This window comes from Myotis daubentonii, chromosome 9 (genome assembly GCF_963259705.1).
Source record: "Myotis daubentonii chromosome 9, mMyoDau2.1, whole genome shotgun sequence".
NCBI classification, from domain to species: domain Eukaryota; kingdom Metazoa; phylum Chordata; class Mammalia; order Chiroptera; family Vespertilionidae; genus Myotis; species Myotis daubentonii.
The window spans coordinates 19,798,675-19,813,940 of NC_081848.1; the positions used below are offsets into that span (position 1 = coordinate 19,798,675).

The window sequence follows — 15,266 nt, forward strand, 5'->3', positions numbered from 1 at the left end:
CGATTATGGGGTTGGGGCACCACCCCCTGTCACACTCAAGGCAGGGTCGATGGGGAGGTTGCGGCACCACCCCCTGTCATGCACAGAGCAGGGCCAATCAGGGAGTTGGGGCGCTGCCCCCTGTCACTCACAGAGCAGGGCCCATCCGGGGGGTGTGGCTCTGTACCCTGTCATGCACAGAGCAGGGCCAATCAGGGGGTTGGGGCACTGCCCCCCGTCACGCACAGAGCAGGGCTCATCAGGGGGGTTGGGGCTCCGTACCCTGTCACGCACAGAGCAGGGCCAATCAGGGGGTTGGGGAGCTCCCCCCTGTCACGCACAGAGCAGGGAGGATCAGGGGGTTGGGGCGCCGCCCTCTATCACCCACAGAGCAGTGCCGATAAGGGGTTCGGGCGCTGCCACTGTCACACTCAGGGCAGGGCCGATGGGGAGGTTATGGCTCTACCCCATCACACACAGAGCAGGGCCCATGGAGGGGGGATTGGGGCGCCGCCCTCTATCACCCACAGAGCAGGGCCAATCAGGGGGTTGGGGCGCCGCCACTCTCACACTCAGGCCAGGGCCGATGGGGAGGTTATGGCTCTACACTGTCACACACAGAGCAGGGCCCGTGGGGGGGGGGGAGGGTTGGGGCGCTGCACCCTGTCACACACAGAGCCGCAGAGTGATCAGGGGCTTGGGGAGCTCCCCCCTATCAGGCACAGAGCAGGGCTGATCAGGGGGTTGGGGCACCTTCCCCTGTCACGAACAGAGCAGGGTGGATAGGGAGGTTGTGGCCCCGCCCCTTGTCACACACAGAGCCGCAGGGTGATCAGGGGGTTTGGGTGCTGCCCCCTGTCACACTGATCCTGGTGCCGGGAGGCCTCTCAGCTCTGCTGATCCTGGTGCTGGGAGGCCTCACAGTCCGCTGATCCCGGTGCTGAGAGGCATATTACTCTTTTACTATATAGCATAGAGGCCTGGTGCATGGGTGGGGGCTGGCTTGTTTGCCCTGAAGGGTGTCCTAGATCAGGGTGGGGGTCCCCACAGGGGTGCCTGGCCAGCCTGGGTGAGGGGATTATTGCTGTTTGCAGCTGGTCACACACCATTCAGGGTGGGGGTCCCCACAGGGGTGCCTGGCCAGCCTTGGTGAGGGGATGATGGCTGTTTGCAACTGGTCACACACCATTCAGGGTGGGGGTCCCCACTGGGGTGCCTGGCTAGCCTGGATGAGGGACTGAGGGCTGTCTTCAGGCTGGTGGGTGACTGAAGTTCCCAACTGCTTGTTTTTTTCTTTTTCTTTTTCTTTTTTTTATTCTGGGCCAGCTTTAGCTCTGACTCCAGCTCTGAGGCCTCTGCTGCTGAAATCAGGTATCTGGTTTGTTTGTGTTTTATAATCGAAACTCTGTATCAACTCTAGCTCTGAGATCCCGGCTCACTGAAAGCAGGTTTCTGGGGGTTTTGTTTAGCTTCTATATTTGTAACTATGTTTCAAACTGCAAGTTCAGAGGCCGGCAAGGCAGGCGGGGAACGTTGGTTTCTTCTGTCACTGAAGCAAGCAAGCCCCATGTTAGTTTCAAGCTGCCTGGCTGCCGGTGGCCATTTTGGCTGACAGTTAATTTGCATATCGCCCTGATTAGCCAATGGGAAGGGTTGCAGTCGTACACTAATTACCATGTTTCTCTTTTATTAGATAGGATTCTGCATATAGTTGAAATCACATGATATTTGTCTTTCTCGGTCTGACTTATTTCACTTAGCATAATGCCCTATAGGTCCATCCATGTAGTAACAAATGGCAAGACTTAATTCCTTTTTATGGTTGAGTAATATTCGATTATATATATGTACCATATCTTCTTTATCCACTCATCTATTGATAGACACAGGTTGCTTTCATATCTTGGCTATTGTAAATAGTGATGCAGTAAACATAGGGGTGCATTTTTTTTAAATTAGCATTTTAAGGTTTCTTAAAATAAACACCCAGAAGTGGAATTACTGAGTGATATGGTAGTTCTATTTTTCCTTTTTGAGGATCCCCCATACCATACTGTTTTCCACAGTGGCTGCACTAATTTGCAATCCCAACAGTGCATGAGGGCTCCCTTTTCTTCACAGCCAGGTTGAAATTTAAAACAGAGTGTTTGGGATAAGCCTCACTGAGAAGGTACACTTGAATAAACTTTTGAAGGAAGTATAGGTTTAACTATGCCAATATCTGGGGGGAAACATCCCAGGTTGAAGAAGTAAATAGTGCAAAGGCATTAGCAGCAGTATGTGCGGGAACATGAGATCAGTGAGTCAGGAACAGAGTGAGTTTTAGGGCTACCACAGCACTTTGGATTCTCTTTACAATACTATCTTTATTTTTCCATTCATTAAGTTCTTTAATACTATATCATTTCCTTGTTTATTAGTTCTCTCTTTATTGTTTGTCGTTACCCATGAGAATACAATCTTCACACGGATAGGTATTTTTGGTTTTGTTTTGTTCACTCATATATCCTAAGTGCCTAGAATACTAGCTGAAAGCTGCTTGATAAATTTTTATTGAATTCAGAATAAAAGGGGAATTCAAATAGTTGTGATAAAAATTGGAACAGTTTCTGTTTTAATTTTGATGTAATTATTCAGACTGTATGTTTAAAAGGAACTTTAATTTAAAATATAAAAATATCCTTCCTCCCAAAGCTACATGTATTTATATTTTCTTACCATATAGATTTTAAAGTTTCCTTCCCTTATATCACATCTTTTCCACCATCCTTAATTCTAATTTCTCTTTAAAAAGGAAAACAAAAATAAGATTTAGAAATCCAAAATTCATTGCTACTTGTAAGGGCTACAAAAAAGCATGAGTTGAAGTTATTAATATTTTTGATGAAATAATGTGCAATATAAAATAAATTAGAAACAAACTTTTAAGTAAAACTTAGGATTTTTTATTTCAAAAGCAATATTTTGGAGACTAAAGAAAATGGAGAATGTTCACCAAAGAAGGAATTTTTAAAGCCTGGCAGGTATCTACACTAATAAAAGAGAAAAAATGGTAATTGGCGTACGGCGCTACCCTTTTCATTGGCTAATCAGGGCTATATGCAAATTAACTGCCAACTAAGATTGGGAGTTAACTGCCAACAAGATGGCGGTTAATTTGCATATGTAGGCACAATGCAGGGAGGTGAAAGGGAAAGCAGGAAGAAGCCCCCTGCCACTGACAGTGATTGGAAACCCAGGGGGGAGCTTTGCCCTGCCCCCCAGCCATGATCGGAGAATCAGGCACCTTTGCCGCCCTGGCCAGTGATAGCATGAAGTAGGGGTGGAGCCAGCGATGGGAGCTGGACACGGTCAAAGCTGGCAGTCCCAGGAGCTAGGGGTCCCTTGACTGGGCTTAAAGCGGAGCCCATGATCGCGGGGCTGCTGCAGCTGCGGGTCCCCGCTGCCCGGGCCGGACGCCCAGGCCAGAGGCATTAGGCCTGGGCAGGGGCGGAGCCTGCAACCGCGGGGAGCTGGGGGGGCGGAGCTGGGGATTGGGGGGATATGATGGTCCCCTTGCCCAGTCCTGAAGCCTGGGTCAGAGGCGTCAGGCTTGGGCGGGGGTTGGAGCAAGCGATCAGAGGGAGATGGGGGTCCCCTGCCCAGGCATGATTCCTGGGCCAGAGGCCTCAGGCCTGGGTGGGGGTCAGAGCCAGTGATCGGGGGGAGATGGGGGTCCCCTGTCCAAGCCTGACATCTCTGGCAGAGGCGTCAGGCCTGGGCAAGGAGCCGATCAGGCGATTGGAGGGTGATGGGGGTCTACGCCTCTGGCCGAGGCATCAGGCCTGGGCAAGGGGCAGAGCCAGCAATCGGAGAGGTCTGGGGGTCCCCTGCCCAGGCCTGACGCCTGGGCCAGAGGCATCAGGCCTGGGCCGGGGGCAGAACCAGTGATGGGGGGAAATGAGGGTCCCCTGCCCAGGCCGATCCTGTGATTGGAGGGTGATGGGGGTCAACGCCTGAGGGCTCCCAGTATGTGAGAGGGGGAAGGCTGGGCTGAGGGACACTCCCCCCCCCCCACACACACACCCAGTGCACAAATTTCGTGCACTGGGCCCCTAGTCTATAATAATAAAAGGGTAATATGCTAATTAGAACAGATGTCCCTCCGGACAAAGCCGGGCCAGAGGGAAGCCAGCCTGGGTCCCGGTTGCCAGAGGGAAGCTGGTGCTGGCACCAGGGGAAGGAAGGCCTACTCTTGCACGAATGTCATGCATCAGGCCTCTAGTTATATTATAAAGATGATCTTTCTGGAACAATGGGGATAAGACATTCTGCTTCATAGACAACACACAGCAACTAAAGACAGTGGATGATCCTATATTGATTCAGGGAGAAACTTGTCAAAATGCCTTCTAGTAAAATAATTTCATCCAAGACTTTCATTAAATAATTATATGAAAACTAAATAAGCCTGTCTGGTTGACAAATGTAATCAACCAATCAATCAGTGGAAAACATCCAAGGACAGAAGATGTATCCACTGATAGAAGAACAGTAAATAACATATTTGAATGAACAATGACAAATCAATTCTATGATTATAAGTGATTTGTTCTTTCTAAACAGACATAGTTAAAAACGAGGTCAGCTGATACTGCTCAGTAATATGAAGAAGAAAGTTAGGTTTCCAAATCAAAAGCAATTTGTTTAACCAGGATAAGGGTCTGCAAGTGAAATTATTTTTATCATTGTTTTCATACTCTCTTCAAAATGAGTAAATTAGTCCCATTCCCAGTCACCTGATGTGAGTCTGATTTGGGGGTAGGCAGTATTAAAAAGTTAATTCCAGGTGCTCAGCTAGAAGGTCCAGGTGCAACTCATTACTTCATTTGTCAAAAATGAAGAACTCACTATTCTTTGTATTCATGTTGATGTATGAAGGAATCTTAAGTGCTTTTTAAATACTAGCTTATGAATTGCATTAACTTTATCAGAGAGTTCAAACCCATTTTTTTTCCAATAGATATTTATGCCTTAGAGCTTATCTCTACTGAAATTGTTTTAGATGAGAGAGCAACTATTAAAACAAAAGGCCCGCTGCTGATGTGGCTCTAGAGGGATTTCTTTCCCTGTCAGGAGCATGAAAGAAGTTGTGTGAGACTGTGCTAGGAGCTGGTAAAAGCAGACTACATTTAAAACAGCTACTTTAGAGCACACAAGCATTGAGGACTGATCCTTGGCAGGTTTGCCTGGAGGATGTCATGCCTCTACCAGTAGCTCCAAGAGATGCTGAGTGTTAGAAAAACGAGTGGCCTCATTAGGTTAAGAGACATCCTGCTAGAGCCCTATTACTATAAAGGGCAAATAAAATCAATCATTTATAGAAATATATTTCTGAAAAAATGTCTCTTTTCTTATATAGTGCAATCACTGATTTTTTAATAAGTACTTGCTGAACAGAATTTTAAAAACTCCCAACTTAAAATGTTTCCAGGATCCAAATTATATTTGAAAGATAAAGATGTAACTTTATAGTAAGGACTTCTAAAACAAATAATCCCCAAACTAACATTTAGTTCAAATGCCTGAGCTTCCCCTAACATACAATTTCATTTGTCCATAGCTTGTGTCAAAATATTCAAAGTATATATATATATAGTAGAGGCCCGGTGCACAAAAATTTGAGCACTCCGGGGGGACGGGGGGCCCCTCAGCCCGGCCTGTGCCCTCTCGAAGTCTGGGACCCCTCAGGAGATAACGACCTGCTGGCTTAGGCCTGCTCCCGGGTGGCAGAGGGCAGGCCCAATCCCTAGGTGCAGCCCCTGGTCGGGCTCAGAACAGGGCCGATTGGGGAGTTGGGGCGCCGCCCCCTGTCATGCACAGAGCAGGGCAGATCGGGAGGTTGCGATGCCACCCTCAGACACACTCATGGTAGGGCCGATTGTGGGTTTGGAGCACCGCCCCCTGTCACACTCAATGCAGGGTCGATGGGGAGGTTGCGGTGCCACCCCCTGTCACGCACAGAGCAGGGCCCATCAGGGTGGTTGGGTCTCCGTACCCTGTCATGCACAGAGCAGGGTCGATCAGGGGGTTGGGGAGCTCCCCCTGTCACACACAGAGCAGGGCGGATCAGGGGGTTGGGGTGCCGCACCCTGTCACATTCAGGGCAGGGCCGATGGGGAGGTTATGGCTCTACCCTGTCACACACAGAGCAGGGCCCGTGGGGGGTGGTTGGGGCGTCGCCCTCTATCACCCACAGAGCAGGGCCGATCAGGGGGTGGGGGCGCCGAACCCTGTCAAACACAGAGCTGCAGGGCGATCAGGGGGTTGGGGAGCTCCCCCCTATCAGGCACAGAGCAGGACTGATCAGGGGGTTGGGGCACCTTCCCCTGTCACGAACAGAGCAGGGTGGATAGGGAGGTTGTGGCCCCCACCCCTGTCACACACAGAGCCGCAGGGCAATCAGGGGGTTTGGGCGCTGCCCCCTGTCACGCTGATCCTGGTGCTGGGAGGCCTCGCGGCTCCGCTGATCCCGGTGCTGGGAGGCATATAACCCTTTTACTATATAGGATAGAGGCCTGGTACACAATTGGGGGCTGGCTGGTTTGCCCTGAAGGGTGTCCTGGATCAGGGTGGGGGTCCCCACTGGGGTGCCTGGCCAGCCTGGGTGAGGGGATGATGGCTGTTTGCAGCTGGTCACACACCATTCATGGTGGGGGTCCCCACTGGGGTGCCTGGCCAGTCTGGGTGAGGGGCTGAGGTCTGTTTTCAGGCTGGAGGGTGATGGAAGCTCCCAACCACTCCTTTTTTTCTCTCTTTTTTTTTTAATTCTGGGCCAGCTTTACCTCTGAGGCTCCAGCTCTTAGGCCTCTGCTGCTGAAAGCAGGTATCTGGTTTGTTTGTGTTCTATAATCGAAACAATGTATAACTCCAGCTCTGAGATCCCGGCTTGCTGAAAGCAGGTTTCTGGGGTTTTGCTTAGCTTCTATATTTGTTACAATGTTTCTTAAACTGCAAGCTCATAGGCCTGCAAGGCAGGTGGGGAAGGTTGGAGTCCTCCTTCACTGAAGCAAGCAAGCCTCATGTTAGTTTCAAGCTGCCTGGCTGCCGGCCGCCATCTTGGCTGGCAGTTAATTTGCATATCTTGCTGATTAGCCAATGGGAAGGTTAGCGGTCGTACACCAATTACCATGTTTCTCTTTTATTAGATAGGATATCTATATATCCTATCTATCTCTCAAGCGTCTATCAAACAACAAAAAGTAGAAACAGGTGAGCCAAGATGTTAGAAACCAAGGAATAACAGTATCTAGTAAACTATGGGTGTAGTAGGAGGAAGAATAGATGTCCTGGATTGGTATACCATGAGTTAAGGTCAGAGGGACCAGAACATGGGCATCTGATGAGCAAGTAAATGTGTATTGCAATGTACCCACAAGGAAACATCCTCAAGTAGTAAGTTGTATGGGCAGTGAGACAAGAGTGGGCAGGGAGCATAGCAGCAGTCAGGAGAATGGATTTGTTGAGTGCATTCATAACACCACATCTGAAGGTGAATCCATTTCCTGGCTGCAGAACAAAAGACTTGGGCTGTCACACTGAGGATAATTTGGGAGCACTGGGGCAGAGGTTGTAAGAATTCTTGTGTAAACCTGTTCATGCGGCTTGAATTTGTGTTCTTTTCAGAGTTATCTACCAAACTTAGAGATTCCCCCAATTTCTTGGATCTGCAGAGGCATCACAGGGTTAAAATGAAGCTAGAAATGAGGCCAATACCCACAATTATGTATATTACAAAATAAAGATATGTACATGTATAGTACACAATAATGACGATCAAACTGAATTCTATAAATTAATATAGACTCCTAATATCAAGGAAAACTTAAATTATATTTTGCAGGTAAATATATTTCCTCCCCCTGCAAATTGTAAATTTTTACACAAACAAACATAAGTTTTTCTCAAATTTAATTTATTTAAGCAACAAAATGGAACACATCACTCCTGCAACATTCCAGTTAATTGAGTTTTATGGTTACTGCACTCAAATACTTTATAAATTTTATATTTTACTTCTAAACAGGCAAATTGATTTTATATTTAGGCAGTAAAACAAAATCACAAATCCCTACTCAGAAGGGACAACTGCATCTGAAGATTAGATTGTATAGACCAGTGGTTCTCTACCTGTTGGTCGCGACCCCTTTCACAGGGGTCGCCTAAGACCATCAGAAAACACATATATAATTACATATTGTTTTTGTGATTAATCACTATGCTTTAATTATGCTCAATTTGTAACAATGAAAATACAACCTGCATATCAGATATTTACATTATGATTCATAACAGTAGCAAAATTACAGTTATGAAGTAGCAACAAAAATAATTTTATGGTTGGGGGTCACCACATAGGAAGGTTGAGAACCACTGGTATAGACACTGTATACTTTTCAAATACCAATATGTTAAATAAGTTCCTAATAACTATCAGGAGAGTATGATGCTACGTAGCTCTATAAATAGACACATTTGGAGAGATAGTGGAAGTTTAGTTGTAACATGGTATGGAATCCATCTGGGAAGAAATGATTTTTGAAATAATTAAGATATAATGCAAATATCTTAGAAGCAGGCATTAAAATTCTGCATTCTTTTAAATAATGTAATTTGATGTTAGATTTTCTTTTTGTGTGTGATTATAAAGAGGTAGCAAGGAACTGGAGTAGTGATCAGTGGTGGTGACTTGAATCTTTACAATAAAATTTTATGGAATGTTATAGGACTTACACTAAAAGTAGCATACAAAAACTGGTGAAATAGGAATATAGTCTGTAGTTTAGTTAATAGCATTGCACCAATGCCAGCTTTCTGATTTGATAATAGTGCTATTGTTATGTTATCCTGGGGGAACTCTGAGGGCTGTATCCACAGGAAATCTGTGTTATTTTTGCAATTTTTATGTGAGTCTTAAGTTATTTCAATAAGTAAACAAACAAACAAAAATAAATGATGTGGTTCCTCCCTGGGAATTGAGGAGAGAAAAAAAGCAAGGCAGATTTATTAAAAGAAGCAAACAATGGTTAATCTATAATAATAAAAGGGTAATATGCAAACCGACTGAATAGCGTAATGACAGTCCAGATGACCATCTGGATGACCTCCTGGATGAAGCTGGGGATGTGAGGGCCTACAGTTACACGAATTTTGTGCATTGGGCCTCTAGTATTGTAATAAATTATAACATTTCAAGAATCCAGAAAGATTCCTCTGAAATTGTTAGCATATATATATATATATATATATATATATATATATATATATATATATGCTAGAGGCCTAGTGCATGAAATTTGTGCATGGGAGGGGGGTGTCCCTCAACCCGGCCTGCACTCTCTCTAACCTGGGGCCCCTCAAGAGATGTCTGACTGCCGGTTTAGGACAGGGATCGGTCCTAAACCGGCAGTCAGACATCCCTCTTGCAATCTGGGACCACTGGCTCCTAATTGTTCACCTGTCTGCTGGCCTGATCCCTTAACTAACTGCCCTCCCTTTGCCAGCCTGATCACCCCTAACTGCCTCTGCCTTGGCCCTGCCACCATGGCTTTGTCCAGAAGGACATCCTCTCTAATTAGCATATTACCCTTTTATTAGTATAGATATGGCAAACTAGCTCATGATGGGAAGCTGCTCCGATTACATCTGATATTGCCTTCGAACCTCTTACCTGTTTTCACTGTTTGCCAGCCCAGGGAGAATGGGCTGCGAGCCTGCAGATTGTAGGAGGAGATCGGGCTGTGGTTGTCAGCTGCTTGACTCCAGGAGAGTGTGGCTGTGTTTTCGGTGATCTCTTCAACGATCACTATCCCTGGTGGGCCTGGGGGACCTACACACAAAACAGAATGGATAGAGTTGAGTACAAGTTGTGATAAAGAGCCATGAGAAATTGTATTTCCATGAAGATTTAATAAACCTATGTAATTGTCTTTAATGGAATACATATTTAGTAATAAATATTGGAAGTAAACAGTGCTGGGATGCAAGCTGGTTTTTATGATTTCTGGGGATAAAATAATTATAGATTAGATTTTTTTCTAGCACTGTGTGCTTAGGGGCAACTACCAATTACCATTATATTTTATAGGAAAAGAAAAAAAATAGAAACAAACACAAGAATGTCGATTTCAACTCTGGCTGTTGAAATCAATCACAGCTTATAGAGGCAGCAACAGGAAGTGATAGGCAATGCTATCAGGCACAAAAACTATCCCGTTATTACTAATAAAGTATGGGTGCATAGGCCTACTTTTCATGCTCAGGAAACCTAAAATGTACAAATATTCGAATGTGATTATCAAGTAGCTTAAGCTTTTACAGGGGAGATATGAAAGTTCAGAGCAAGGAAGAGCAAATACTAGAAATGAGGTATAAAAAAATTGTGGGAAGTTAAAAGGATGGTGTGATTATTATTATTATTATTATTATATTATTCATTGTATGAGTCAGAGAAGGTTATTTCACTTTTGATTATGAAAAATTAATATAGAATAGTGATGATTAATCTATATACATGTATGTAGATTCTAGTTTGAAGTAACAACCATGATCTGATATGAGAAGAAATATACCTTTGTATTATAACTTCTAAAATAGTGATTTCTAAAATAGCATTTAAAAATATGTACTTACATTTTATTGGTTAAAAAGTAACTGGTTTTCTTATTGACCTTTTTCTATTTCCTAACATGGTCAATTCAAGATGTAAGGATACTTTTATTTTCAATTAAGAAAAACCTCACACTTAAGTACTTTATTTTCTGAATTAGTCCTTATGTAGGAAGTTGATGTTTGGATTTGGTGATTATGAAGCCTAAACAGTAAGGGCTGAATTGGACTGTAAGGAGCTAAGAAATGGGATGTTAAAGAGATGCAGATGGTTAGAAAAGACCTCTTGGTAGAGAATTTTAAAAGCCTCATTGGGCAAATGACATTTTTAGGAAATGAGAAATTAACTTTTTAAATTATCACCTGAGGATATTTGTCCATTGATTTTTAAAGAGAGTGGGAGAGAGAAATACCAATGTGAGAGAAACAGTTAGATTGGTTGCTTCCTTCATGTGCCCTGATCACAGTACAGGCCCGGGAGAAGCCTGCAACCATAAGGTACTCATGTCTTTGACTGGAATCAAACCAGGGACCCTTCATTCCACGGGCTGACGCTCTCTGCACTGAGCTAAACCGGCTACGGAGAAATTACCAATTTTATCAAGACTGAGAAGAACCAGCACCAGATAGCAGAGACCAAAGATTTAGAAGACAGGGACTATTCTATCAGGAAGGTGACAAAATATTAGGATGGTGCGCAAAAGTATTGAAAATAATCATGAGAAGTGACAGTTTTTCCCTCTAAGAGAAATGAAGAAAGAAACAAAAATATAGAGAGAAAGTTTTGGGCAACTGAGAGAGCTCATTTGGGAAGGTTTTTATATTTTTTTCATTAAAGAATAAGTAAAGGTAATTGGGTGATAATGGGACTGAGAGCTAGAGAAGAATGGGAAATGTCTGGGATAAGTACATGATAAGAGAGGAAAGACATGAATATAAATATTTTGGAAAAGTATTGGAGTTCAAATTTGGTTCAATAGCACCATTTTGAGGTAGAATTGACTGAATAAGCAAGGTTAGGCTGGAAAGCTAGGACTAGGGACAGAGAAAATAGTTAATTGGGTCCATTCAAATTTAGGAGTTTATAAATTTGATATGACTTACTATCAAAGATGCCAAAGTATGAATGACCATGGCATCAAGGTAAACTAGGCAGTCAAGTAAAGACAGAATGGTGGTGATAGGCTAAAATAAAAAAAGGAGGAAAGGAAACCAGGTAATTATGAGGGGGAATTATAAAAATCGAAACTTGTATTGAGAGAAGAAAAATTGCACACTTTGTTGGATACTTTTAAATATCCAACTGTGTTTATCTAGAATGAAGTGGAGAGTATGATTACCAGGGATGAAAAGGTCAAGAACTTATGGAAGAGTATGTTGGATGTGTCATTCATATGAATGTTCAAAGTATTAAAATAATGGCTACAGATAAAATGAGGAAAATAAATGAGATCCAGGTGCTGAAGAAGTCTAACAAGTTATTAGAATGTGGTGACAGGGGTATGGAGGAGAGGCTATAATTATGATAATATAATGATAAGACTATTAACTGTAATAACAATACTAACAGCTACCATATCAAGGCACTGCATTAAGTATTTTGCAAACATTAATTGGTTCATGTATTTCTATGTTACTGGAGTGGGCCTTACTATCCCTATTTCATAGGGAATGTAATAGAATCTAAAAGGGATTGTTTAGTCAATAAATGATAAATAAATCACTTAGTCAATAACCTTATTGTATGTCAGGTATTATGCTAGGCAGTGGGTGTCAGAGAGTCCATTCTAGTGAGAAGTTATTTGCCCAAGTCCCTGTGCTAGTGGACAGCACAGTTGAGATTTAGCCCTTTGGTTCTGAGCTCCCTTTACTGTTAACCTAGGAGTTGCTTCAGTTGAAGGAAGAAAAGAAAAAGTAAAGGCTTGTGTAAGGGAAAGGCACATTTAAATCATGTGGGAGAGATAGAGATGGCTTTTAAAAATCCATTTTGGGCTCTGTGGCAGCTTGTGGCCACCATCTCTCCCTTCCTTGCCTGTACCTGCAGGTCATTACTTTATTGAAAAGTGAAGCCTTCTACACTTTCCCTTCCTTCCATCTGGGCTGGCCTGGGACTATTTGACCCCAAAGATAATAGTAGCAGTGACAATTGCTTGACTTTTGAGGAGAGGTTACAAGCAGTTGTGCAGCGTCATCACAGGTCTCGTGGAACGTTCATGAGAAAATCCAGATGCCTTCGTTAGAAGTCCGATCAAACAGGCTACCATTCTGTAAGCAAGTCTAAGCTAGCCAACTGGAAAGGCTCATGGACAGAGGGAGAGCCAAATGGCCCCCAGCTATTCCAGACATCCCAGCCCCGGCACCAGACATGTAAGTAATGAAGTCATTTACTTGAGCTTCAGCCACCACGAAACTCCTGCACATGAGCAATCCCAGTAAGAACCTGGCTGTGCCCGTCAGCTGCCAACAGTATGAGAACAAATAATAGATTGATGTTTTAAACCACTAAGTTTTGGGGCAGCAATGAATAATTGGAACAGATTTCAAAATAGTTTAACTTGAGAGTTTGTTCATAGATAGGAAATTTGTCAGGTGGATCTTTCAGATATTATGAAAACAGACTTGAAATTTAGCTAATGTGTTCAAACAGGGGGTTATCAACATAATTAAGTTCTTGAGGTCTTCTGTATTGTTCCATTTATTCTGTTCCATTTCATCCATTATATTTATTTACCTCTGCAAAAAGCATTTATTAACAACCACCTTTCTGTGATAGAAAATATTGTGGAAAATAGCTTTGTTAACTTAAATAAAATTATTTGTCTTCTGAGTATTATAGCTCTATGAAAATGTTTAAATTAGTTCTCTTAAAAGGTATATTTCTTTTAATAATATATAATAGGTAATTGCTTTAAATAATGATTTAAAAAATAAAATTTACAATATAATTGATAAATCACCAAGTATTTTTCTCTATATGTGTCTATTTTACAATATAGTCCATTGCAAAATTATCAGTGACAGTGAACAAAATTTATGCATCCTGGATATGATTGTGGCTGTGCAATTATTTATAATTACAAAGCATTATAAAGAACCAACTGACCAATCATGTAATGCTCAAATCATAACATCTTATGATAGAATATTAGGCAGCCATTAAACTGCCTAATACAGCAAACTATTTAATGATATGGGAAATGTTCACAATATAAGTGAAAATAATGAAATGCAACTTTATATGTAAACATAAATGTAGAAATAGTAATTTGACAAATACATAAAGGAAAGGACTGGAAAAAAAGGGCATTAAAGTATACATAATAGTTATTGCTTGGAGGTGAGAATGTAGATGATTTAAATTGGATTCTTTATACTTGTTTGGATTTTCAAATTCTGTGCAATAAGCATGGATTTGTTCAAAGTTATTTTTAAAATCATTATTTTCAAGAAAACCTCCATATTGTGATGCGTATGTGCTAGTCTAAGTATATGCTATTTAACTAAACATTTACTGAATGCCAAGTATGGGTAAACACTGTGCTGATGATGGGAGATGGGGGTCAGGTGGAGATGAATGGTTTACAGGAGGACAAAATAGGATTCCAGCCCCAGTTGTGTTAAAATCCAGTGGCAGACAGATTTTTTTTTTTTTTTTACAAAGAAACAGATGTCAGGCAGTGATAATGTTATGTTTAAGTGCTTTGGGAGTATATTTTATATTTCATTATAACACTTGTTACATTGATTATAATTATTTTCTATAATTTCTATTTGTCTGAATAGTCAACATGTATTTGGCATCTATTAGGCCCTCAATGGATATTTGTAGAAGACATTAAAGGAAAAATCGAGAAGAAAAAATCCATCCAGAGTTATGTTTTGAGTTTGAAACATTGTGTAACAACAAGTAAAATATATTTTAAAATAATTATTGTTAAGACAAATATCCAATATGATAGCCTTTTTTTTTGTTAAATCAAAATATATTGGAATTAACATTTTCTTAGTCAAGCTTAGAGTGGGATGGTAATAAAAATGACAGAACAGCTCCATGAATGAATATAAAGCTTCTCATGATTTAAAAAGGTTCATTATCATTAGAAATTTACTATGAACAGCTCATTTTCCTAAATTCTTTCTTTAAAAATCCTCACCTGAGGAATTTTCCTATAGATTTTCAGAGAGTGGAAGAGAGAGGAAAAGACAGAGAGAACATCAACTGGTTGCCTCCTGCACGCGTCCCAACCAGGCCCCGGCTGGGGAGGAGCCTGCATTCGAGGAACAGGCCCATGACTAGAATATAACCCAGGACTCTTCAGTCCATGGGCCGATGCTCTATCCACTGAGTCAAACTGGCTAGGGCAATTTTTCTAAATTCTTACAAATCTGAAAAATTTTTATTAATATGTTATTGTAAAAATACTCTGAAAAAGTGATGTGATTTACCGTTTAAGATAAATTAAGTACAATTTTCAACCAAAATAAAAAAATGAAAATGAAATTTATAGTTATTTTATTAGTATTGGTTTATCAATATCTTACCTACAGAGAAATTTAAATTTTTAAATATTTCATACTGAATGGCTGCCAAAAGTTTCCTGTATATATTTAGGAGTGAATTACACCAATATTACATTAAT

At 42.0% G+C, this 15,266-nt stretch overlaps 1 protein-coding gene across 1 annotated transcript in view; it reads right to left on the bottom strand.

Annotated features, from left to right (window-relative positions):
* Positions 1–15,266, bottom strand: part of CNTN5 (contactin 5) — a 205,783-nt gene that overhangs the window by 21,480 nt on the left and 169,037 nt on the right. Inside the window, exon 8 of the mRNA XM_059710643.1 lies at positions 9,689–9,847. Coding sequence (XP_059566626.1) covers positions 9,689–9,847 — 159 coding nt within the window. The remainder of the gene's footprint in view (positions 1–9,688; positions 9,848–15,266) is intronic.